Below are 26,536 nucleotides of genomic sequence, written 5' to 3'. Positions count from 1 at the left end.
AGTGGTTCCACTGCGATTGGATGAAGTAGAGGAATTGTTAAGTGAGCAATACTGCTGAGTATCAAACCTGATCGAAGGGCGTGGGAAGTGAAACTCCTGTCAGTACAGTGCTGGGCCATGAAATCATTACAAGATTCCATTTTAATCGAATGATTTTTAGTGAACTACTTTGGCCCTTTGAGGGCTGCATTCAGCTCGTTACAGAAACTACTCTGCACAAGTTTCAGCTGCTTGATACAACAGCATTTCGGAGGAGAGAAGGGGGCTGTAGGGGGCTGAATTTCCGTGCCTGGCGGGTCCTCCCGATCTCCGACACACTGGAGTTTCCACCAAAGTGACATCAGGAGAATCGCCCATGGAAAGTCTTCCTCATAGAGCTTTGCTGATGTGTTACACATCATACCGGTGGGGGTCAGAGAAAACAAAACACACTGCGGGTTATAACATGAACAAGCATGGATATCTTCATTCATTGGCAAAGAACATATAGCTTTTACAATCATAAGACCGCTGCATATCCAAAATAATACAAAAATAATCTAAATTTCACTTTAAAATTAGAATATAAATGCTGTTGCTTTAACTGTTTTCTTACCAGAAAGGGATATGTAATGAAACAGATCACACTAAAGGGAAGTGGACAAATGTTTTCATTGCACATTACAAGAGGTATGTGATTAAATTGGGGTAAACTTTGGTAGCTATGAGAATGTGTATATCTATATAAGTTAGAATCAATAAATAGTATTTTCCCATGTTATTCATTTATTAAAGCATGCCAAAATTTACTATATATTTAATATTTACAGTAATTGTATGCTAGTTTGTCCTGTAGTTTTCTTTTACTGAAACAATGAAGTACTTTGTAACTATTCTGACACATAGAAGTTCTGAATTACAGTCATTTTGGAAAATTGTGGAGCTTAAAATTGATGGTCTACACATGAAACTCCACCTTCAATTCACAGTGATGGAAGAGTTTTTTTTTTGCTAAATTTCAAATAGAGTAACATAACATTGAGTAATACCAGTTTCTATTAAACAAGTGGTGGAAAATGCAGTGATGGTCCTCGTTAGGACAGGGATAAAATAAATATTCTCTTGGTGAGAAGTCACTTTCTAATGTGGGTAGAGGAGAATGGGATGATGCACCATGCACAATTTACCTGTAAGGATCAATGTAACATCATTTATTCTTTCATGGGATGTGAGTATCACTGGCAAGACCTTGTTCAATTCATAATGGGCCTTGAACTGAGTGGCTTGCTAGGCCAAATCAGAGGACAGATAAGAGTCAATCACATTGCTGTGGATCTGGAGTCATATATAGGCCAGAGCAGGTAAAGGGGGCAAAATTCCTTCCCCGAAGGACATTAGTGAAGCAGGTGGGTTTTAACAACAATTGCCAATGTTTTCACGGTCACCATTACTGAGACTAGCTTTCAATTCCAGATTTTCTTTGGATTTAAATTCCACCAACTGCCATGGTGGGATATGAACCCACGTCCCCAGAGCATTAACTAGGGCCTCTGAATTACTGGTCTATTGACATTAACACTGCAACCTCTGTCTCCCCACATGCTAATCTCTGAACAGTGTGCATATGTTCAGTAGTGGTTTACAGTCCATTTCCTACACACTCCAATACATTGCTAAACTTGCATCCTTTGTTGCCTCTTAGGAGTCTGTTAAGGGTAACATATTTAGAGCTCCCCGTTAGCTAACCAGTAATCTGTTGCTTAGTATGTTACTGAACCGCACAGGTCAGAGGGATCCTAGGCTCAGTCCTGATCTGTGCAAAGTTAGCTGGTTACAGCTGGGGAGGGGAGATGGCGATTTGCCATTGTTGAACTTCAGAAAAGAAACATCAAACAAGATTCCTTCCTGATTGCCACCCATTCACCCCACCCCTCCTCCCCTGGGGTCTGGGATCTACCTGGTCCTGCGGCCTACTCCAGAGTGTTCCCTGCCCAACTAGAATCCAAGCCTGTTAATCAGACTAACAACAGGGCAGAGAGCCTGTCAGGACCAAAAGGCAGACATTGTGGAGTTAATTAAGCTCCGCAGTATCTGAAACTCCGTCTTCCCATCTACATAGACACACGGTTAATATCCAGGCCATAAAGTCAGCAGCTTTAGGACGAAAAGGGAAGAAAAGGCTTAATAACAATTTCATTTTGTCTATTTTCTCAACACTTGGATAAAAACATTGGGACTCCATCCTTATGACTTTTGTCCCAGCTAGGAGACAGGAAGGAAAAAAAAAAATATATATATACCAACCTGGCTACTTTATAAAATTATTTTTTTTTCAGAATGGACAAGGCTTTACCCTGACTATCCTTGGCTCATACCAGAGGAATTTCTAACCTTCAGAAACCAGCAGGGACCCTCTGTGACGGTCAACAATCAAATTCCAAAGAAATGCACTAGCCCCCTTCGCATTTCTAAGGTTGAGCTCCAGCCAACGGAGATGGTATATCTACAAAGGACAAAATGGACCCTGACTCCTCTATTAAACGCCTCAAGATTCCAGGCCTGAGAAAATACATTCTTTGTCCAACACCCAGGAGAAGAAATGAGAGATATGTCACATAACCCTCCCCAAGCTGCGAGAACCTGTAACATTGCCGTGTGGAACTGAACTCAGGCAGTCTACCATTTTATTACCCAACAAGGAGCAGCAAAAACAGCTATATCCAGGTGAAGTGCCTGGACCTCATCTACACTGTGAACTACTGGAACATTAAAACTTCTGTGTCTGTGCCTTCAAGACTAATTCATCTCTACGCACCTTCTTCCATCGTGGAAGTCCTTACTCCTGGGAAGTCGGAACCCCTGCAAGTTTCAGCCTGCTCACCTCTGAAGGAATACACTTCAGAGTATTCGTTCTGATATGAAATTTTGATTCTGGACTCTGCACTCACATGAAACCATAATTCTTATTTTTATTGTGGTATTGCCCTGTACCCCTTTCCCATGTTTCGGTGTGTGTGTAAAATAAACCAGCCCTCTTATTTAACCTTATGTCGAGTTTGCTGTGGGGTTATTAATAGAGGATAGGATCACTTCAGACTGAAGGGTTGGGGAACATAAACCACTGCTTATAAAAGGAGGAAATCAAAAATCAAGAACACCTTTCTGTTTACTGATGGGCAGTGAGAGGAGAAATCAAGGCTGTTTAAATTAATTCCCCCCTGGCCCATAACATTTTACTGCACCCTCCATAAATGTATAGCTTTTACAAATGATTACTGAATCAAAATCTCTCTTGAAAAGATAGCTTACAACTTGTGAGGGAGTTATGACTAAAATAATTGAAGTGAACACCAAATGTAAGGAAGGTTCTCCATAAGTGTGATTAAGGGGCCTAACCAATTTAGGCAACATCAGGAAAGCTAACTAAATAGTAGTTCTGACGAAAGGGCATTGGCCTGAAACATTAATTCTGTTTTTCTCTCCACAGGTGCTAATAGATCTGCTGAATATCTCCAGCCTTTTCTGCTTCTATTGCAAATGGTAATAGAGCGATGCAGTACGCTGGTGGGTACTAATGGAGCCATGGCTTCAAGCTAATGATCCTCAAACAACTATTTCCTGACCTCACCCACAGTGAGCCCAGTTTGGAGGTGGAGACCAAGTGCATCCCTTTACAGAAGAGAAGCAATCTTGTTAAGACACCAATACACAGCAGTCCACCATTTTATTTTAAAATCTCGTGCTTTGTACATGAAGTTTATTACGTCGATGAATCACGTAATAAACTTCAGATTCATGAGCAAATGTGAGGGCTAACAATATAGCGAAAATGGCTTGTTGACCATTTACACTCTTTCAATGGCCCCTCAGGAACAGTATCAGCACATTCCTAGGATGCAGTGTCTGTGGGAATAGTGAGGCATGGGGGGGAAGGCGAAAGCAGGGTTCCCTTAAAAGGGAGAAAATCATAAGTGGCACATTTTTTAATAATGGAAACAAGGTTATCCAAACTTGTCTGGTTTAATATATATTAATGAAGATATTTGCTTTTGGCATTTTAATTGATTTAGCAATGCGTGCAATTGAGCAGTCACCTCCCAAGCAAGATGATTGGACATTTCAGTCACAGGGCTACCTGAGATGTCCATTTGTTGGCAATATGTTTTGTCTGTTCTCATCCAGTCACTAGATGGAGCACTTCACCAAGGCATTGCTTTTACCTCCCAGTGTGCCCACTTTCTTCCTACGGCAGGCATCATTGAGGATATTAGAGCAGGGCTGCTCAGCATCCTGGATCAGAGGGCTGCATCTGTGTTTCACAGCTATTCAATGGGCAGTGCAGGGCTGATTTGACATTACTGAGCAGAGAATGCAATTGAGACCCTGTCCAATGTTCCATGATATTCATCCTTCAGGTCCACTTTAGGCATAACAGAAGGCACCATAATAAACATTCTACAGACATGTAGTTAGCACAGGAGAGGGGAGTGGGGGAGGTCCTGTCTCTCAACAGTACCTATTGTTCAAGTTTGTGAACTATACAATGCCAAAATTATCTAAATGTTATTTTATTTTTGTGGTGCTGAATATTTTTAAGTTTTTGCAAAATCACCAAGCAGTAATTTTTCATTTCTGCCATGCATCCTGAGGTATATACAATCGACAGATTTGCTTTTTGTTTCCCACTTTATGTTTCAAAATTTTTTAATTAACGAACTGAGAAGTGTCCCTGGCCATGTGTAACAGGCCTGCATCTTAACCAAGTGAGAAATTAGGCCCTGTTCAATAACATGACCACATTGGCAGCACCCAAGCTGGGCTTACTGCACCTTACTGCCCTACACATTCACGTCCACAGAAAGGGATGTCTCGATGTCAAACAAACAATAAAAGACATTCAAAGATTCGTATGGCTTGGGATAGGCTGAAAAAATACAGGATCAGCCACTCATCTCATTTGTCTATCATACCCCATCAAGCACCCTCGTTAGCCCAGATGAGCACTGAGGAACAGCCATAGGAGCAATGACAAAAGGAGAGTGAGAGAGAAAGCAATAAGGAGCAGCAGGAATGAGGAAAATCAGAGAACAAAGAGGGATAGTGGGATTGGTGTCTGTGTGAGAGAAAGAGATCGGTGACTAAAAACAGGGGCAAGGGAAAGGGAGCAATGTGGAACAGTGGTGTTGGTGAAATAGATAATCTTGTAACTGGTGAAGAATGAGGAGCTGTGCGACTAGTAGAAGCCAGTACCAGGCAATGTGTATACCAATGAATGAGTATTTGATGAATATTACAGTGAATAAGTATACAAGGAATTTATTAATATTAATACATTCCCAGTATACATGCATGTTTATTTATTAGTTCAAATCAGGGACACACACCCGTTTTCTTTTGCAGCTGTGTCAATGATGACAGCACTGATTGTAGCAGCCGCACTATGAAGTAAATCAGGGAATGCTGATGTTGGAGACACCAGGATCTTTGGATTCCACTGGCATCACAGCAGACAGTTCAAAGATAAGCTCTCCTTTGTGAGTGAGAAGCAGCCATTACCTTTAGCCATCACTGCATTGTCCACTCTGCATCAGCAGAGGCCAATGTTAGTATGGTTCTATCCCAGCCATCAGCACTGGTTCAACAGGTGCAAGCGAAGTCACAAGTTGCTACTTTAAAGTTGCGCCTATGCAGTCATTGATCTATGGCTTCGACAACACCAACAGGGTAGATTCCACAGCACCAGAAGCTTGGGATGGAGCTACTCCTTCTTGTGGCCATTCTCTAATAATGAACGTGCAACTGATAATGATCCACTTGGTACCCCCGACTTAGCAGAAGTTAACTGTGGACTTTGATCTTCCTCTGTTGACTAATATTGGAAACTCACGTCAGTATAAAGTGGGTTTTAGTGTTTGGAGTTAAGCCAACTGTTTCACTAACATTAGCATATGGAGAAAAAATCCAAAATCATAATTTATTCTATCCCTCTCATGTTATTACTGCCAGTCATAACTATAATTCAGAACTTCTGTACTCTGTCACATTATAAAAAGCAGCCTTTAATAATTCAGCCCTTTTTTAAAAAAAAAAAATCCCTGTCTGCGGGATTCTAATTGTGTGAACCTAAAAAGAATCACTTCCATTTTGGGCTCCATGTTCCTGGTAGAAATATATTCTACCCTTATTTACATCACCCTGTGTTCCTAATCCAGGAGTCCACTGGACTTTACCCACTAAAGTCGTGCCCGACCAGTTCATGCCAACGGGTGGCTGGTTGGTTCAGAAGCTACTCCATGCCATTCCTGAGAATTTGATTTGCTGCAATCAACATGACACTGATGATGAAAGCCACACCAAACGCACAGATCAGGCTCTTCCTCACACATGTCTGTCGGTTCTTCTTTTGTGAATGCACTGTCAAAAGGAAAGAAGAAAGCTGTAAAGTCATAGTTTTTGGCTGGACACGCGCACACCATGTTTTCAATACAACAGTCAAGCTGCAGATTTGTGCCATTCTAATGAAAACAGACAAGGCCACAAACAATTGCAGTCAGTCTTTTCTGGAGGCAGGGTGGGCATTAGTGAACAATCCAGTTTATTCCAGCTAAGTAGGAAATCATACAACCCATGAGCATCAAAGTCGTCAATGGGAACTGTTGCTCTCCAATGTCTCTAGTACTTCGGAAGTCATTAAGGAATAAATTACAAATAGTTTTAACATTCCTTTAAATAAAGCAGTTACACCTCTAGTGACTCACATTGTTAGTTCACTGCCCAACTGTAGGGAACTTAGCCTATAGAGAGCAGGAAGGTCCATGGTTTTACTCCTATTCTACGCTGATCTTAACCAGTGCAGCATTCGAGGTTAGGCTGCCTGCTGGTTTGGAAGGTCAGAAGGGGGAGAATCAGCTGAGATACTCAAAATAATTACCTCATGATTCCTGTGTGTATGGCGAATGTGGACATTGGGCTTGATTATGATCATCTGTAGTTATATAGCCTGTCAGTGCTCATTGGGTCAGCCACGAAGAATGATCTCTAGGGTGAGGTACCAGTACATGTCTGGGCTCAACATCCTGAGGAGAAAGTTGGAAAGGAAACCAGACTCACTTCTCCCACTGGAAGCCATTCCAAGCTTCACTTGTACCACACAGAAGCCATTCAGTTTGTGTTTGGCTCCAGAAGAGAGGGAGACCTATACTGCATGATCTTGATGTCAAGTAAATAGGGACAGATTTGATGGGAAAATAAACAGAGAGCATGGTTTTCAAGAAGTGTCAATTTCTGATTCTATTTAAATAAAAAGAGCGATCTTTAATCTGAGTTTTATTAAGATAAGAATAGACGTTGATTTTATTAAATCTGTGTCTGTTTGTGTTGGAGGAGCATTGTGTTTTATTACAAAAAAAGCACAGATCCGGGTTTATTGTAAAAGGACATCACTAATAAATACAGGAGTATTTCATTTTACCTCAGGAGCTGTAGAGCTGAGTTCTGTGAGTTCTATTTATTATTACCCAAAGGGGGCCAGGTTCCACTTTATCTTTAGAAAAGAAAAGAGAACGATTTCTACTTCCTTCTTAACAAAGGCAAAAATGAACGGCAGCCATGAAATCCCTAGCCCTGTTGTTAGGAATGTCATTGCAATCCAGGGTTCCTCACAAAATAACACTGTATAAATGAATACCTTGAAGCGTGCACACTGAGAAAGACCAGTTTATAAATAAAGCAGCCTCAAAGGATCCCAGAGTTCAGGATTATGATGAGAAAAGTAAAGCAGTAAGATGGAGAGAGGAAGGTGCACAAAGGAAAGGGTTTAATTGAATATACTGCCAGTTTGGAGAATAATAATAATAACGTGCAGCGGCAAAGATGGTGAAGAGCCTCTGACTTTGGAAGTTAAACGGGGGAAAGGTGCAAGGAAAAATAAACACTGAGCTGAGGGAAAAGACTAGTTCAGGTTTAGAGGGTCTAAAAATGTCTGGCAAGCCTGGAAGAAAATTTTCTCTGTTTAATGTGTGCAAGATCATAAACACAATAGGGGCATTTCCTTTATTGTTGTTAGTGAACTCACAAAATGTATTTGAATATTCGGTGAATAAGCTAAGCAGCTGATTATTTTCCCTGGTTTTTGCAACAGGATGATTGTGTGGTGAAAACTGTATCTGAACACTTAAAAGCCCAATTGCCCGTTAATGGCCAGGCTCCTGGGATTTTGGTGAGCTCTTTGAAATGGCCGGCCCAGCCACCCTGCTGGGAACAGGGTGCCTCATTAGGGCCATGTGAATTGGGGGTCCTATGATGCCAATATGAACCCATTGCAATTTTCAGGTACCGCTGAGCAGAGCATCCGTAGACATCGAGATGCCTAACCAGTGGCCATTAAAGGGACTGCTGCTGGCCACCCGGTAAGTTTAATTTTCTTTCAGGTTCAGCAGGAGTATTAATTCTCCTTCCAACCCCACAAAAACAACCTTCACTATGCCCAGTCCTCTGTGGCCTTCATGACAAAATTAACATCACCCCAATGCCCCCAACCACCCCCCACCATCCCCCTTAACCATAAAAAATTATCAGGCCTGTTCTGGTGCTACAGGGCAGGTGGTAACTGTGGCATTCTGCACCCGCCCCTGCTTGATGTATGTCCGCTGGGATTTGTAAATATTTACATGCTGGCAGTCAGTATTTCAAAACTTACGGCCTTTAGCACAGGTGGCACTGTGAAACCACGAAGGTGGCACATGAAACACCTCTACGCACTTTGAACTGGCTAGGACTGGGTTCACAGTGCACAGTAAAGTTGTTCTCCTTTGCTTCGGCTCTGCCTGCTGCACCCAAGCCCTTCTGCCCAACTTTGGCAGTCATCAGCTAACTACCCCTCTGGAATTGCCTCCCTAAACCCCTCCAGTCCTCCACCTCCTTCTCCGCCTTGTGGATAATCTTTAAAACCTGCCCCTATTTGACCAAACTTTTGGCCACCCCTCAGTGTAACTTGTCCTTTGGCTCAGCTTCCTGGTGTTTAATTGTACCTTTGTGAAGTGCTTTGGGAAGTTTTTTTATGTTAATGACGTTACACAAATGGACGTGGTTGCAAGCCAAGAACTGTATTGTTGCTTATTTGCCATATTATTTGATTCTAATTATAATTCTTGTAAAGTAATTCTACTGTTAGTTTCAATGATGGCACACAATGTTTTCCACCTTGTGAAGTGGACTGAAACATGTGGTGGCCAATACACGTGGGTCACTGGTACTTGGTATTCTGGTAATAAGGAGTAATAAATGTGTACAAGACAATTAGACTTTAAATTACTGTGCACCTTTAGCGCTCCATTATAGAGAGGTCATTGAATTGTATATCGACTAGTATGATATCAAGGATGTGAACTGTTGTTGTGAGGAGACAATAGAGAGAAGGGAAGGCAAAGAAAAGATTTAGTAGAGGTTTTTAAAATTATAAACAATTATGATCGACTGAATATGGAAAGGTCATTTCCTCTGGTGATTTGGTGATGAGGGGTATCAAATTAAATGAGAATGAGCAGGGAGTTTGAGAAACATTTCTTTACACAGGAAGCTTTTAGAGCAGGAAATGCTTTGTCACAGGGAGTGGCTGAGGTAGAGATTATTGCAACATGAAGGGAACAGTTGGTAATGATTTGAGGGAGGGGAACGCACTGGGCTACAGGGGAAAAGCAAGTCAGCAAGTTTTTTGCTGCAACAAAAAGCTGGTACAGACATCACCATGGCTCAAATGGCTTCCTTCTATGTTTGATATAGCCTTTGGCATGCATGAGACACATAGGTTGTGTGTTTCAGATCAGAGGAGGCATGGACCTGCTTCTGGGAGCTTCCCTTTTGCTGTGAACTGGAGTGGGGAAAGAGAGAGAGCTCGAACTGTATTAGGACATGGAGCAAAGAGAATACTAGCTTGATTGTGATGCCTTACCTGGTTGAATAGTATTTTGATAGTCACCTAAACACTGACTATCAGACACATGATGAACAGCTGATTGGGTCAGCTATGGGCAAGCAGTTGCATCTTTGTGCTTTCACCCCGGCAACGTCAGCTCACCTGAGAAAGAAGTGATGTTTTCTCCAAATATAATGATTGATATAATGAACAGCAATATCCAAATAGGGTAAATTCTTGGTAAATTCCTCTCTCTCCATTTTGTATCTGTTTTATTTTATCCCTTCCCTTTATGTGTCCTCATAAAATCTCCTGGCCAGGGGATCACTGGCCTGTTTCCCAGACTCCATCAATTGATTTCTCGAATGACTCGGTCACACTTGCATCTGATGAGCTCCAGCTCAGCTTCTATCTATTTTTCTGTTCCTCTGTGAGGGCAGCAAAGATTCAGCTTCATGTATTTTTAGGTCTCCATTTGTGGAAGAGAGACAGGGATATTGATATTTAAATTTCGAAGGGCGATATGGGTCCGGAGATAAAGCTCACATGCCAATTTGAATGAAAATGCTAAGCCATCCATCTGGTATTCCAATCTACATCATTTGATCCTACCCAGATCATAACACCTCAGGGTCCCAATAGGATTGGAACCAATAATGTTGTCATTACTGTATTTAAAAAAAGAATTAACCAAGGGTCTGCATCTGGATTGGTTTACCTCGGCTTGGTCAGATTGGGGTTTGACAACTTTCAGAAGTCAACAGTAAAAGGTTTCAAAGTCACTTTCACGTAAAGGCACTTGAGTTTAGAATACAAAGACGATACTGAAATCCGGCATTACATAACTGACAATATCAGTATGTATTAAAGCCATGAATGAACATGATCCTGTAACTGGAGGCAACATGCATCAGACAGTTCTGAATAATTGAGGAGTTTTTAAGCAATCTTGCTTCTTAATCGCAAAGGGCTGGGAGAAATTTTAATTAATTTTGTGACTCATCAGTATCTTCCCCCAATTTATTTGTAAGGGGATGAGCTACATAAAGATTCAACTGGTCCAGAAAGACATGCTCGTTATTTATATTTTGTCCATGCCTCTTGCAGTTCATTTTGGAGATATGAGTTTGCATCAATCCCCTTGCCATCCTATGTGCTTACTGAAGAGCTCTGAGGCTAATAGTTTGTGGCTGATGATGAAATGGCAGCTCGACCGTCTTAAAGTGGAGTTCACCCCCATCCCAAAAAACACGCCATTTGAACAGCACAGTACTCTGCCAATATTCTGAACTGTAGCTGCTGCTGTGTTTACAGAGAAATCTAGCCCATAATTGTGTTTATTTGTTACCAAGGAAAGCTGTAATGCTTATTTAGGATGCATTTATATCGTGCCTTTAAAGTATTAAAATGCCCTAAGAATCAGATAGAAATTGTGGATGTGGCTGTAGTCAACTGTGTGAAAGGCTACAGGCAGATTGAGAAGGATAAAGAGAGATACTGCAATATTGTCATGGTCGCAGTGCTGTGGCAGGAGAAACCTTGCTGGAAAAGATCAGGCATGGAGTTGCAGGATAGATGGGCGCAGATTTGGGAGGCAAAAATACTTTCAAAGACATTGGAAAGGCACATTGGAAAGGAAAGGGGGATTGGAGTTGAGGTGGTAGTGGTGTCAAGGTTTATTGCAGAGGTGGGTAATGACAGCAGAATTGGAACGGAGGGTGACAGTACCTCAGGAGAGAGGAACATTTATAATATCAACTAGAATCAGGGTGGGGGTGGTGTCGGGAAGAAACGATGGCTGGTTAGTCGTTAACTGAGCATGGGGTTGAAGGAGCAAAAGATGGGCCTCATGGCCTAGATGAGCTCAGTGGAGGCATGTCAGGCAATAGAGGAGATGTGCCAGAGAAACATGAGAAATCAGTGTTAGAGCAGGGGGGTCTTTAGGGGGAGCTTGTGGGCAAAGGGAGGGGAGTGATGCGGCAGAGGCAGCTATTGTCCTCAATCTTGGTGACAAAGAAATCCATGGGCTCTTTTCCAGGTCCAGTCGCTGGTTTGAGCTGTTCATTAATCTCAGCTAGTTCAGTAGTGAGGATGCATAGCCCTCAACCTCTAGACTAAGGAGGAGGAAATATCAGTTGATAGTCCTGCTCCTGACCGCTATCCAGCGGCCCAGAAAGTTTTCATCCAGTACATATCAATATATATATACACCTCAAAACAGGATCAGGAACACAAGAACCACAGGAGCAGGAGTAGACAAATGACCCATTGAGCCTGCTCTGCCATTCAATACGATCATGGCTTACCTTGGGCTTCAACTCCATTTTCCCACCCACTCCCCACATCCCTTAATTCCCTTAGAGACTAAAAATCTGTCTATAAGGTTCACCCAGTGCCATGCATCACCACATGTACACTCTTGACCTCTCTCTCCAGCTGCGCCGGCTCACTCTATCTCAAAGCTGTCCTGCTCTGCAGTTTCATTTCATCTTTTGTCTTATCCAACGCTGTAACAAAAAACTTTTTTGCTTCCTTTCAAGTGTTAAAGAACACAAGCCCCAACAGCTCATTGATACCAAAGCCCCTCCAGATATTTCTTCCCCTTACTTTCCTCTAACACCACCCCTTATTCTAATCCCTCCTCTTGCTGTATATTCACAATACCCTCTGACCTTTCCGTCTCTGGCTCCGAACAATTTGTCCTTACCAAAGAACTCAGCTTTATCCCCTTACGTCCCCACCTCAATGAATTTCGAGCTTGGCACAACTTTTCTTCTGTCACCTACACTTCAGTGTTCAATTCTTTGGCCAGGAGTCCTCCCTCACTCAAGGAATCTGTCACACATATTCAATATTTTCCCTCTGCCTGGACCTGTCCCTCTGGCCTCTTACCCTCTCTTGATCTTTTCTTTGAGAATTGTCAGCACGGCATCAGCCATGTCAGTGTTTCTGCTCCCCTCACTGACTTTAACCTGCCTCCCTCTTAACTTGCTGCACTCCATTCTCGCAGGTCTAACCCTGACACTGTTATTAAAATTGCTGGCAAGGGTGTTGCTGTTGTTTTCTGATGTACTAACCCTCTGCTGGTAGAAGCTGCCCACCAACTCTCGGACAGTTCCTCCTACCTCCATCTGGACCATGATCTCACCACCGAACATCAAGCCATTGTTTCCAGGATTGTCATTGACCTCATCGCCTCTGGATATCTTCTTTCCCCAGCTCCCCACCTCATAGTACCCCAACCCTGAATAGCCCGCTTCTACCTGTTCCCAAAATCCACAAACTGTCCTCATAAACCCATTGTTTCAGCCTGTCCCTGTCACATTAAACTTTTTTCTTCCTATCTTGACTACTTTTTCTCCCCTTGTCCAGTCTTTCACTTACATCCCTTACTCTCCTGATGCCCTATATCATTTCAACCATTTCCAGTTTCCTGGTTCGAAATGCCTCCTCTTCACTATGGACATCCAATTTCTGTGCACCTCCATCCCCCATCAGGAAGGTCTCAGAGCTCTCTACATCTTGTTGAACAGAGGCCCAACCAGTCCTCATCCACCATCACCCTCCTCTGCCTGGCTGAACTTGTCATCACATTGAACAGTTTCTCTTTTAACTCTTCTCACTTCCTCCAAATAAAAGGTGTTGCTATTGGCACCCACAAGTCTTAGCTATGCTTGTCTTATTGAAGGATATATGGAACATTTCTTGTTCCAGTCCTACTTGGGTCCCTTCCACAACTCTTGTACATTGATAACTGTATCAGTGCCATTTCCTGTTCTCACCCAGAACTCAAAAATGCCATCAACTTTGCTTCTGATTTCCACCCTTCAGTCATTTTCACATGGTCCATCTCCGACACTTCCCATCCCTTCCTTAATTGTTTTGTTTCCAATTCTAGGGATAGGCTATCAACTAATATTCATGATAAGCCCACTGACTCCTACAGCCACCTTGACTGCACTTCTTCACACCTTGCTTTCTGTAAGGACTCCATTTCGTTCTCCAAGTTTCTCCATCTCCGCCACATCTCTTCCAACGGCGCAACCTTCCAGATCAGCACTCCTGATGTGTCCTCCTTTTTCTCCAATTTAGGATTCCCCTCTACTGTGGGTACGAGGGCTCTCAACCATATCTGACCCATTTCCTGCATTTTTACTCTCACCCCTCCCAAAACCACAATAACTTTCCCTTATCCTCACCTTCCATTGCACCAATCTCTGCATCCAACGGATCATTTGTCATTCTTGTCACCTCCAAGCACATCTTCCCCTTCCCTTCCCTGTCAGCCTTCGAAAGGGACTGTTCCCTCCGCAAATCCCTGGTCCACTCCTCAGTCACCCCAACACTTCGTCCCCTTCCCACAGCATCTATCCGTTAAAACACAGCAGATGTAACAACACCCATTTTACCTCCTCTCTCCTCACTGTCCAAGGCTCCCAACACTCCTTCCAGGTGAAGCAGTGGTTTAGTGCACTTCTTTTAATTTAGCATACTGTACTCACTGCTCACAATGGAGTATCCTCTACACTGGGGAGACTAAACACAGATTGGGTGACTGCTTTGCAGAATACCTCTAATTAGTCCACATGCATGACTCTGAGCCTTTGGTTACCTGCCATTTTAATTCTCCACCTTCCACTCACACTGACTTCTCTGTCCTCAGCCTGCTGCAGTGGAACACAGTAGCATTGGAACTGAAGCACTGAACATTGGAACAATGAAGTTAAACGCAAGCTCAGGGATCAGCACCTCACCTTTCAAATAGGCACTTTGCAGCCTTCTCAGGACTCAGCACTGAGTTCAACAATTTCAGACCATAAACGCTGTCCCTCACCATTCTGTTCCTTTTTTTTGCATCTGCCGATCTTAAATCTTATTTTTTATGTTTTTGTTTTCAAACACAACTGTTCATTAGTCTGACATTCACTCCCACGCTGGACAAATCTTTTGTTTCTTTACTACAACAATTACCACTCTCTTTGCCTTTCGTACCATGAAATCTTTTGTCAGCTAATCTCTCCTGCCCTCCAACCTATCCCAGGCCTTCCCTTTCGTTCTTCATCCCCCTTTCCCCCTTTCACTTGCTCAAAGCCTATTACATTTCTATCTTCCTTCCGTTCTGAAGAAAAGTCGTTGATCTGAAACATTAACTCTGTTTCTCCCTCCATTCTGCTACCTGCACTACTGAGTATTTCCAGCATTTTCTGCTTTTATTTCAGGTTCAGCTCTGCTGTCTCAAACCTATATCCGACAGTCATAACCGGGTAAGGTAGCACAGGACCACTGATGCCCATGAAGTGATACCCCAGCTTCAGATCTATTTTGAACTGAGCAAGACAGAAAGGAAAATAAACTATTCTTGTCTGGTTGAAATAAGGAGAACAACCTGAAATGCAGTCTTTGCTGCAACATTGAATAAAAGCAGGACAGCTGTTGACTGCACTGAAGAAAATAACAAAGAAAAGATTTGTGACTTTGCCCAGTAATTAAATATCATAGAAAGTTAAATTAATTCTTTTAAATAGAATTCGTGGAGTCCTTAATCTGATTCTGTTTTTCTTCTTCAGCTGAGAGTGTTTCAGTGAACTTCAAAAATAATAATAAACTCAATCTCTGTTCAGTATGTATGATGGGCTTACCTTCAAATTCGGTATGACAGTTACTTGAACTTTCATTCAGACTCTCCTCCTCTGTTATGATGATGTTCTCAATGTCTTTCATTGTCAAATGGTCCCGAAATGCATGAAATAATATGTGCTTCAGTTCTTCCAGTGTAATCCTCTGCATATCAAACTGATGGAAAAATAAGAGTCAAGCTGTGTCCAGAATGACAAAATCTTTAGTTATTTTAATGTGATGGAGAGTTCGATATATCACAGATCGGGATTTGTATCTGAATTCTACGCTTAATTAATCTTCCTCAACAAGGTCATTTTTGCAGTCGCATGGATTCCTTCCACAGCTTGGAGATTCGGGTCACTGGTTTCTGTGCAAACACTGCCATTGGATGCTTTGTGAATGGTAAACAGGATGTGGAGCTGAGGCACACAGCTTATTAGGGTTGTGATTTGCTGATTAAAATTAGTGATTGAACAAGAAAACGAAACATGCACCCACCATCATTACTACCAAGAAATTTCCTCCAACTAAACATTGGAAAGACCGAAGCCATTGCCTTCAGTGCCCACCACAAGCTTTGTTCCCTTGTCACCGACTTGATCCATCTCCCTGGGAACTGCCTGAGGCCGAACCAGACTGCTCATAACTTTGGTGTTGTATTTGATTCTGAGATGAGCTTCAGGCCACATATCTGCACCATCACCAAGGCTACCTATTTCCACCTAACTTGTGTATTTGTCACCTCTAAAGTGCACTATTCCAATGCTCTCCTGGTGGGCCTCCCATATTCCACCCTCAATAAATGTAAACTCACTCAAACTTTTGCTGCCCTTATACTAACTCTCATCCAAATCCCATTCACCCCTGTGCTCGCTGACCTACATTGGCAACAGTTCAGGCAACATCTCAGTTTTAAAATTCTCACCCACGTTTCCAAATCGCTCCATGGCCTTGCTCCTCCCTATCTCTGTAACCTCCTCCAGTCCTATAACCCTCCGAGATCTCTTGACTCCTCCAATACTGGCCTCTTGTACATCCCTGATTTTTATCATTTCACCTTTGGCAGACAGGCCTTCAGCTGCCTCAGCCCTGGGCTCTGAAATGTTCTCCCTAAACCCCTCTGCCACTCCAAATCACTGTCCTCTATTAAGACGCTCCTTAAAAACCTACCTCTTTGATCAAGCTTTTGATCATTTTTCCTAGCATCTCTTTATGCAGCTTGGTGTTCAATTCTGTTTTGTTTTACTACATTAAAGGTGTTATATAAATACCAGTTGCTGTTGCACGAGTTCATCTTGCATTGTGTACATTTAACTAAACAGACCTAAGAAGGATGATAAAACTGCAAGAATATGATATCTGACACCTTGCATGCCTAAAAATAAAACTTACCAGTCAGTAACCATGGGTAGAATCTGACACGCTCAAGCACGGAATAGCGTGCGATGATGTTGGGCGAGCATCCTGACACCATTGCGCACTCGTGCAATATTTCGGTTAGCGGACGTGCGCAAGAGTCGTCAGCGCGCCCACCGGCAATTAATGGGTCTATTAAGGCCATTAAAGTAACAATTGACGGCGATTTTTCGCTGCCCGTCCAGTTGGCGGGCAGGCAAATCGGCTAGGCGGTCTTTGCAATTTTGAGGAAACCTCATCCAAGGCCTGGATGAGGTTTTCGTGATCAATTAAAAAGATTAAAACGTTTTGAAAAAAAATTCACCATCCATATATTGAGGTGTCTCATTCTGACGATTTTTTTATTGATTGTAAACTTGTCAGCTCCCTGGGGCAGCTCTCTGCCTTCAGGGAGCTTTCCTTCTGCGCTCTCCCATGCCCGCACTGACTTCAGCGCTTGCCCTCCTTCCGCCCCCCCCCCCCACCCCGGCAGCGCTGGGCCTTTCAGAGTGCCTTTCATGCTGGCTGGCCGTTAACTGGCCGGCTAGCGTGAAATCGCGGTCGGGGGTCGATCGCGGGCAGTGGTCGGTTTGTCGGCCGCTCCCAGGCCTGGCAATCGCTGCCGCCCGCCGACCTGATAATTCTGCCACATGTTTGTAAAAGCAACTTCACGTTCACTTATCCTTTTAGAAAAAATGATTTCTTCAAGCTCATTGATGATAACTTCTCTGCTTTGATTTGCTCCAGGGCAGTACATGTTTGCAACAGCATCTAGTCCTCCACTTCAAGTGTCAACTTGATTTACCAGTACCTTTGCAACTCTAATTCAGAGGATTTGTATGATCAAAAGCATATTATCTAGGTTGACACTTAAGTGCAGTACTGGGGGAGTGCTACATTGTTGGAGATGCTTGCTTTCAAATGAGATACTAAATTTAGATGGCAACTGTTCCGAGAGACATAAATGATCCCTTTGCACAATGTGTAAAAGAGCAGAGAGTTCTCATGCTGTCCTGACAAACAGTTCCACCTCAAACAATAGCAACAAAATCAGATTATCTCATCATTATCACAACCAGGTTAATAATACAAGTGGGAGCCTTGCTGAATATAGGAAGTTCAGAGGGGAAATGAGAAAGGTAATACAAGAAACAAGGAGAGAATATAAGAAGAGGCTGGCACCTAACGTGAAAGGGAATTGAGAAGTCTTCCATAGGCATATAAATAGTAAAAAGGGGGATGCAGCCAATTAGAGACCAAAAAGGGAAGTTATGCATAGAGGCAAGGGACAAGGCGGAGGTACTAAATGGGTGCTGTACATCTGTCATTATCAAGGAAAAAGATGCTGCGAGAGGTATAGTGAAAAAAGACTTGTTTGAGACACTACAAATGAATTTATACAGTGGAGGTATTAGGCAGACTGGCTGTACTTAGGGAAGGATTTTTCTAATGGCAGGCGGGCTGGGTGGGAGTAGGCGGAGGCAGGCGCAGAGTCGATCGCCACCCGTGATCGGCTGCGTGCCGCCATCTTACCCGAGCAAGCCAATTAAGGCCTGCCCAACGTAACGCGCAGCCGGTAGCGTTCATCACTACCTGTGCGGGCGGTGGAAGGAGGGAAGGTCGGAGCCTGCGCATGCGTGTAAACGAGCGCAGCCATCTCCCTGAGGCACGGAGCTGCCTCAGGGAGATTGAATGGATTATAAAAGTTTTTAATAAATAAAGTAAAAATTTATTTAAACATGTCCCCTCATGTGACAGTGTCATGTGAGCTGGTACATGTTTGTGAAGTTTGGAAAATGTATTTAATTATTTTATAAAACCTTCAGGAGACCTCATCCCGCCCGTGGGAGTGAAGGCCGCTTGGGCTCCTCGCCTGCCCGCCAACCTTAAGGTTGGACAGGCAGCATTTCTAACAAGTTTAATTACTTTTTTAATGGCCTTAATAGGTCGTTGACAGTTCAGTGCGCACACAGCCACCTCCGGCGCCCACCCTTCGAACGAAATATCGAAATGATGCGCAATGACGTCGGGACACACGCCCGACATCATCACGCGGCATGTTACGCATTGGCATGTCAGGCTCGCCCCCACATGCCGACGGCAAAGTTGTGCCTTGAAAAGTTGATAAGTCAACAGGGTCAGATGAGATGCATCTGAGGACACTGGGGAAAGTAAGGGTGGCAATTGAAGAGGATTTGGCTGTAGTCTTCCAATCCTCCTTAGACACAAAGGTGGGGCCAGAGGGCTGGAAAATTACGAATGTTATACCCTTGTTCAGATAAGGTCAGAAACTACAAATCAGTCAGTTTAACCTTGGACAAAATTAATAGTGACTTGGACAAATGTGGATTAATTAAGGGATAGGTTTATTAAAAATAAATTGTGTTTAACTAACTTGCTTAAGTTTTTTGATGAGCCAACAGGGAGGGTTGATGAGGGCAATGCAGTTGATGTGGTGTACATGCATTTCCCAAAAGGCGTTTGATAAAGTGCCACATAACAGGATTGTCAGCAAAGTTAAAACCCATGGAATAAAAGAGACAGAAGCAGCGAGGAAATGAAGTTGGCTGAGCGATGGTTGTTTTGCGGACTGGAGTATACAGTCGGGCTCCCCAGGGCTCAGCTCTAGCACCACTACTTTTCTTGATGTATATTAATGACCTAGACATGGGATGTAGAACAAAATTTCAAAATTTGCAGATGACACAAAACTTGGAGACATTGTGAACTGTGAAGAGGAGAATGGTAGATCTCAAAAGGACACAGACAGGTTGTGGAATCGCCAGGCATGTCGCAGATGAAATTTAACGCAGAGAAGTGCGAAGCGATACATTTTGGTAGAAGAATATGGAGAGACAATATGAAATAAAGGATATAATTCTGAGTGCAAGAGCAGAGGGACCTGGGAGTAAATGTGCACAAATTGTTTAAGGTGGCAGGGCAGCTTGAGAAGGGCATATGAGATCCTGCGATTTATAAATCAAGGTATGGAGTACAAAAGCAAGGAAGATATGGTGAACCTTTATAAAACCCTGGAGAGAATGTTCCCCCCGTTGGGGGGGTTGTGCGGGGGTAGGCGTAGACCTGATCGGCGCCCCCGATCGGGTCCATGCCACCATTTTACGTGGGTGGGCCAATTAAGACCCGCCCTGTGTGACGCACACTCGGAAGCATTGAGCACTCCCTGTGCCGGGGGGGAGGTTCCCTGAGTCGGGAGTGTGCTCTTTCACATGCAGAGATGCCTCAGGGAGATTAGTTTAAAGTTTTAAAAATTTTAATAAAGAAAAAAAAAATTTAAGACATGTCCCCTCATGTGACAATGCCACATGAGCTGGGACATGTCAATGAACTTTAATGCAAAAATTTATTTATAAAACCTTCATGAAGCCTCATCCCGCCCGTGGATGAGGTTCCATGAAAAATGCGAAGGCCTCCTGGGCTCTTCGCCTGCCCACCAACCTTAAGGTTGGACGGGCAGCTTTCTCAATAGGCTTAATTAGTTAATTAATGGCCTTAACAGGCCTCTGATGGTTCGGCGGCCACGCAGCTGACTCAGATGCGCACCCGCCGAACTGAAAATCTAAATGATGCGCAGTGATGTCGGGCCGCACGCCCGATGTCACCCTGCGTCATTTTGCGCCTCAGCGAGTGGGCCCTGCCCCCGCTCACCAAGCTGAAGATTCAGCCCCCCGTTTCCAATTCTGGACACCAGGCTTTAGAAAGAATGTGAAGGCATTAGAAAGGGTTCAGAAAAAATTCATGGGAATGCTTTCAAGAACTTCAGTTATGTGGATGGTTTGGAGAAGCTGGGACTGTTCTCCTATAGAGAGAAACCTTTCTCATTAGCGGAAGGGCTGAGAACCAGAGAACACCAATGTAAGGTCAAAGAGCCAAGGACGACTTGAGAAATTTTTCACCCCGCAAATGCTTAGGATCCGGAATGCACTGCCTAAAAATGTGGTGGAGGCAGTTTCAATCATGGCTTTCAAAAGAGAATTGGATAATTATCAGAAGGGAAAACATTTTCAGGGCTATGAGGAAAGATGAGGGAGTGGGACTAGTTGAGTTGCCCTTGACTTGCCTGCACAAATTGGCTGCTGGGTTCCCTACGTTGCAATAGTGGTCACACCTCAAAAGTAATTCATTGGCTATAAAGCACTTTGAGACATCCTGAGGTCATGAAAGGCACCTTGCAAATGTGTCTTTCTTTCTTTCATCTCATTTGCTATTTGTGGGACCTTGCAGAGGGCAAACTGGTTGTTGCATTTTATATAGCGCAGTGACCGCACTTCAAAAATAATTCATTGTTAATGAAAATGATGTTTAAATGCAAGTCCTTTCTTTTCATTCCTTGGAATTCCTAATAGAAAGCCCAGTATGAGTATTTGCATTTGCACTGTCTTGTTCACAAACAATAGCGAAGGGAGGAAAATTTGCCCCAAACCTCATAGAGATTCCAAAGCTGCTTACAGACGCCGGAGTGTATGAAGAATCAAGAGCAGACTGAGGAAACAGGATTGTTTATTATAATGCAAGTATGAATTATATGCAAAATGATCAAACTGGGAGAAATGTTTCAAATGCTTTAGCTTTAAGCAGTAGTGGCACAAGCAAGATAATATGTGATGAACTAACAGAAGATGGAGTCATGCCTGTGTTCTTCCACACACTGAGTTATCAATCTCAAGCATACAGACATAAATGCAAAACGCAGGACACCACTTTTCCTCAGCAAGAGAATGTTCACCTGGACTGCTCTCAAGTACCTCAAAATGTGTATTTTAGAGCTATGTTATTAAAGGCTTGACAGCAAGTGACAGAACTCCACATGATTTGACAAGAAGTGTTCGATAACAAGACTAAAAAGGAGATTGAGAACTAAATATCCTAAAAAGAGGAAATGTATTAGAATTTCCTTTGACACCTGAGATGTGAAACATATAGCAGTCCATTAAAAAAAGAAACTCAACAGCACTTGATGAGAGTGACGATTAATAAATTCCAGGCAACACAGGTAAGACAGGTTGCATCTGATAAATATATTGGAATTCTTCAATGAAACAACAGATTTATAGATGGGTAAGATGGTGGATATTATGTATCTTGACTTTCAGAAAGCCCTTGACAAGGTCTTTCACAGGAGACTTATGACTACAGTGAAAGCTTTCAGGATCCAAGATTGTAAATTGGATAATTAGCTGGCTAGATAATAGGAAACAGAAGGTAGACATTGGTGACATTGCTAATTAGAAGTTGTGAGCAGTTTAGCCTCTTGGAAATGGTCCTATGACCTTTATTTATTAATGACCTTGATGAAAGCATTATAAATACAACACCTAACTTCACAGATTATACGCAGAAAGCAGAATATTCCAAGGTGAAGCATCGTTCAGAGAGCAATGTACACACTTAGCAACTGGTGTGATCAATAGTCTTAATGCTCAATACGTTAGGCACATTAGGATTACACAGGAGGCTGAATGGTGAGTAGAGGTCATCAGGAAAATGATATTTGTGTGTTAGTAAATCAGATAGTGACTGTTAAACATTAAAAATACTGGACAGCACCATTGATCAAACTAAATACAATGGCCCAGAATTTGTTGGGAAAATAATGACAAGTTAAATGCACATGCCATTATTCCTATGTAAATAGCTCAGCAATTTGTGACGAGGAAGAGATAAAGCGTGAACTACAAATCACCACAAATTGTTAAGTTATTTACACACTAATAATTTAGTGTACGTTTAACTCATCATTATTTTCCCACAGAACAGGATAATACAAAAATATCTGTGCATGGAGGAGCACAAATATATTAGCACGGATAGAAGATTGGTTAACGGACTTGAAGCAGAGAGTCGGAATAAACGGGGCATTTTCAAGTTGGAAGTCTGTAACTATTGGAATGCTGCAAGGAAGAGTCCTTGGGCCTCAGCTATTTACAATCAAGACTGAGAGTAATATATCCAAGTTTGTTGAAGATACAACAATGGGAATGTAAGCTGTGAGGAGGACACAAAGCAGCTTCACAGAGGGCTTAGACAAGTTAAGTGAATGGGCAACCCATTCCCAATGTGACATATCCCAGCAGCAGTAGGATGGGGTCCTTAATTTGTCACTTAAGGGCGTCAACTGGTGGCAGGATGGAAAGATTGACCTTGGGCCTTCCTACCCAGAACTTAATCTGGGTGAAGGCGGAATGGCAGCAGGGTTTGGGTATACCACCAGCCCGCCTAAGTACATACCATTCCTGTTTCCAAGCTCGCCACCTGTGACAGCAAAAGATTCTGCCCATAAAGTGGGGAAGTGAGAGGTTATTCACTTTGATAGTAAGCTCAGAAAAATAGAATATTTTTTAATAGGCATGAAGCTTTCAAGCATTGATGTTCAGAGAGATCTGGGCGTACATATACAAGGAACACAGTAAGTCAGCAGGTACAGCAAGAAATTAGGAAGGCAAATGGCATGTTGACTTTTATTGCAAGGGGATTAGAGTACAAAAATAATAAGTATTACAACAATTGTGCATGGATTTGGTGAGACCACACCAGGAGTATAGTATGCAGTTTTGGCTTCCGTATTTAAGGAAGGATATACTTGCATTGCAGATAAGTTCACTAGATTGCTTCTGGGGATAACAGGGTTGTCTTATGAGGAAAGGATGAGTAAATTGGGCTAATACTTTCTACAGTTTAGTAGAATGAGAGGTGATCTCATTGAAAGAAACTACTTGACAGGGTAGACATTGAGAGGTTGTTTCCTCTGGCTGGGAATCTAGAACATGGGGGGATGGTGTCAGGATAAGTAGCCGATCATTTAGAACTAAGATGAGTAGAAGTTTCGTTACTCAAGGAGTTGGCAATCTTTGGAATTTTCTACCCTAGGGAGTTGTGGATGCTCCATTGTTGAGTACATTTAAGACTGAAATAGACAGATTTTTGGCCTCTTAGAGAATCAAAGGATATGGGGAGCAGCTAGGAAAGTGGAGTTGAGGCAGAAGATCAGTCATAATTTATTGAATGGCTGAGCAGACTCAAACGGCTGCATGGTCTACTACTGCTCCTATTTCGTATGCTGTCTGCTCTAAGAACAACCCCAGTCTCTAGTCTCTCCAAATAACTAAAGCCCACATCCCTGGTACCATTCTAGTAAATCTCCTCTGCACTTTCTCGAAACCCTCTTGCGATGCCCTGTGCCAGCAAATTCCAGACCAATGATTAAGTAATATCTTGGGAGGTAACAATGGGGAGACTTTACCTGACTGATGATGCACAGCTGCCACAGCATGGACAGCAGAGCAAAGGATGGCAGCCTCCTTTTGGTCAATTCTTCTCGGGTCTCACAATGTGAGATCAGTACTATCTTCTGACCTGCCAAGTGCACAGAGCTGATTCAGTGCATCAGTGTGCTTGTATTATGATACAAAATAGCATCATAGCATGAACATGCTGATGTGCAGTATGAGCTCAACATCAAAGACAGAAACTGGAAGCTTTTAGTGATAAAACAAACATTGCAAGTCAAATTCAAACTAATCAGAAATTTCTGCATGTGAGCGTAAGATTTACCAATGGATGATTCTCCCCATTGATAGTCAGGAACTTATCCCTTGGACATGCAGGTTTAGTATGATTAAGGGAATACAGTCAGAATGGAAGCTTTATAAATGTCCGATTTAGAAGGAGGAACACATGGGTGAATTTTCAATTCTGTGATGCTAAAATGGCAATAGAGTCTGGGCTGAATTGTGAGATTTCCTGCAGACAACATTATTTATATATTTGAGGTAAGCTCTTCACCATATTGGACCTGATGCAGTGAAATGTACAAAGGGAGCGGCTACGGGAAATAGCTCACATAACTTCCCAAGAATACTTGAAAATTGGGGAGTGAGAGGAAGGGAGGAACTTGAAACAATCACCATCACCTGGGAAAAAGTACTGGAAAAACTATTAGACCTAAAGAATGACAATTCCCAGGACCAGATGGCATGCACCCTTGAGTCTTAAAAGAAATTACTGCATAGATAGCAGAGGCATTGGTTATAATCTTCCAAAATTCCTTCGATTCTGGAAGAGTCCCAGTGGATTGGAAAATAGCAAATGTGACATCCTTATTCAAGAAAGAGGGAGACAGAAAGAAGGAAACTATAGGCTAGTTAGCCTAACGTCTGACATAGGGAAATTTCTAGAGTCCATTATTTAGATTAGAGCAGGCTACTTAAAAAATCATAATGGGATCAGGTAGAGTCAACATGGTTTTGTGAAAGGGAAAATGTGTTTAAATAATTTATTAGAGTTCTTTGAGGAAGTAACAGGTAAGTTGGATAAATGATGTGATGTATTTGGATTTCCAAAGCACATTGATAAGGTGTCACATCAAAGGTTACTGCACAAAATAAGACCTCATGGTGTGGGTGTAACATATTAGCATGGATAAAGTGTTGGCTAGCTAACAGGAAGCATAGAGTAGGGATAAATGAGTATTTTTTGGGTTGGTAAGCTGTAACTAGTGGAATGCTGGTGATCAGTGTTGGGTCCTCAACTATTTACAATCTATATTAATGACTTGGATGAAGGAACCCAATGTATGGAGCTAAATTTGCTGATGACACCAAAATAGGTAGGACAGAAAGTTGTCAGGAAGGTAAAGAGTCTACAAAGTGATATAAATCGGTTAAACAAATGGGCAAAAAATTTGGCAGATGGGGGAGAAATTTGAACTTATTCGGCAGGAAGAATAGGAAAGCAACATACTATTTAAATGGAAAGAAATTGCAGAACTCATTGGTATACGTGAGGGGTCTGGGTCTCCTGGTACATGAATCATTAAAACTTAGTATGCAGATACAGCAAGTAATTAAGAAGGCAAATTGAATGCTGGCGTTTATTGCAAGGGGAATGGAATATAAAAGTAGGGAAGTTTTACTGTAGCTGTACCGGGCCTTGGTGAGATGGAGTACTGTGTACAGATTTGGTCTCCTTATTGGAAAATGGATATAATTTCGTTAGAAGCACTTCAGAGAAGGTTCACTCGACTCATTCCTGGGATGAAAGGCTTATCTTACGAAGAAAGATTGAACAGGTTGAGTCTATACCCATTGGAGTTTAGAAGAATGAATGGTAATCTTATTGAAACACATAAGATCCTGAGGGAACTTGATAGGATGGATACTGGGAGGATGTTTCCTCCTGTGGGAGAGACTAGAACTAGGGGTCACAGTTTAAAAATAGGGGGTCTCCCTTTTAAGATGGAGATGAGGAAAAACATTTTCTCTCAGAAGGCTGTTAGTTTGTGGAATTCCCTTCACAGGCAGGAAGGTGAAGTTGAGACCAAATCAATCAGCCATGCGGGAGAGTTTTCTCCCCGTCGGGCGGACTGGGCGGGAGTGGGCACGCAGCCGATCGCCATTATACGTGGGCGGGCCAATTAAGGCCCATCCAGCATGATGCACACCCGGAAGCGCTGAGCACTCCCTGTGCGGGCGTCGGGAGGAGACTGAGTGAGGGCCTGCGAGCGAAAGAGCACAGAAATCTCGCTGAGGCACAGAGCTGCTTCAGGGAAATGAATTTGATTGTGAAAAATTGAAAAAAAGAATTTAAAAAATTATTCAGACATGTCCCCGC

The 26,536-nt window shown here is 42.7% G+C and overlaps 1 protein-coding gene across 1 annotated transcript in view; it reads right to left on the bottom strand.

Moving 5' to 3' along the window:
• Positions 1-2,321: 2,321 nt before the first annotated feature.
• The window catches only part of LOC144684599 (calcium-binding protein 8), a 387,172-nt gene continuing 362,957 nt past the window's right edge, over positions 2,322-26,536 (bottom strand). Inside the window, exons 5-6 of the mRNA XM_078548593.1 lie at positions 15,532-15,685; positions 2,322-6,393 (exon numbers count right to left, since the gene is read on the bottom strand). Of these exons, the coding sequence (XP_078404719.1) occupies positions 6,266-6,393; positions 15,532-15,685 (282 nt within the window). The 3' untranslated portion in view covers positions 2,322-6,265. The remainder of the gene's footprint in view (positions 6,394-15,531; positions 15,686-26,536) is intronic.

The sequence above is a fragment of the Cetorhinus maximus genome, chromosome 9, assembly GCF_964194155.1.
Source record: "Cetorhinus maximus chromosome 9, sCetMax3.hap1.1, whole genome shotgun sequence".
NCBI classification, from domain to species: Eukaryota; Metazoa; Chordata; class Chondrichthyes; order Lamniformes; family Cetorhinidae; genus Cetorhinus; species Cetorhinus maximus.
The sequence above is the reverse complement of the archived record's forward strand: the minus strand, read 5'-3'. Positions and strand labels throughout refer to the sequence as shown.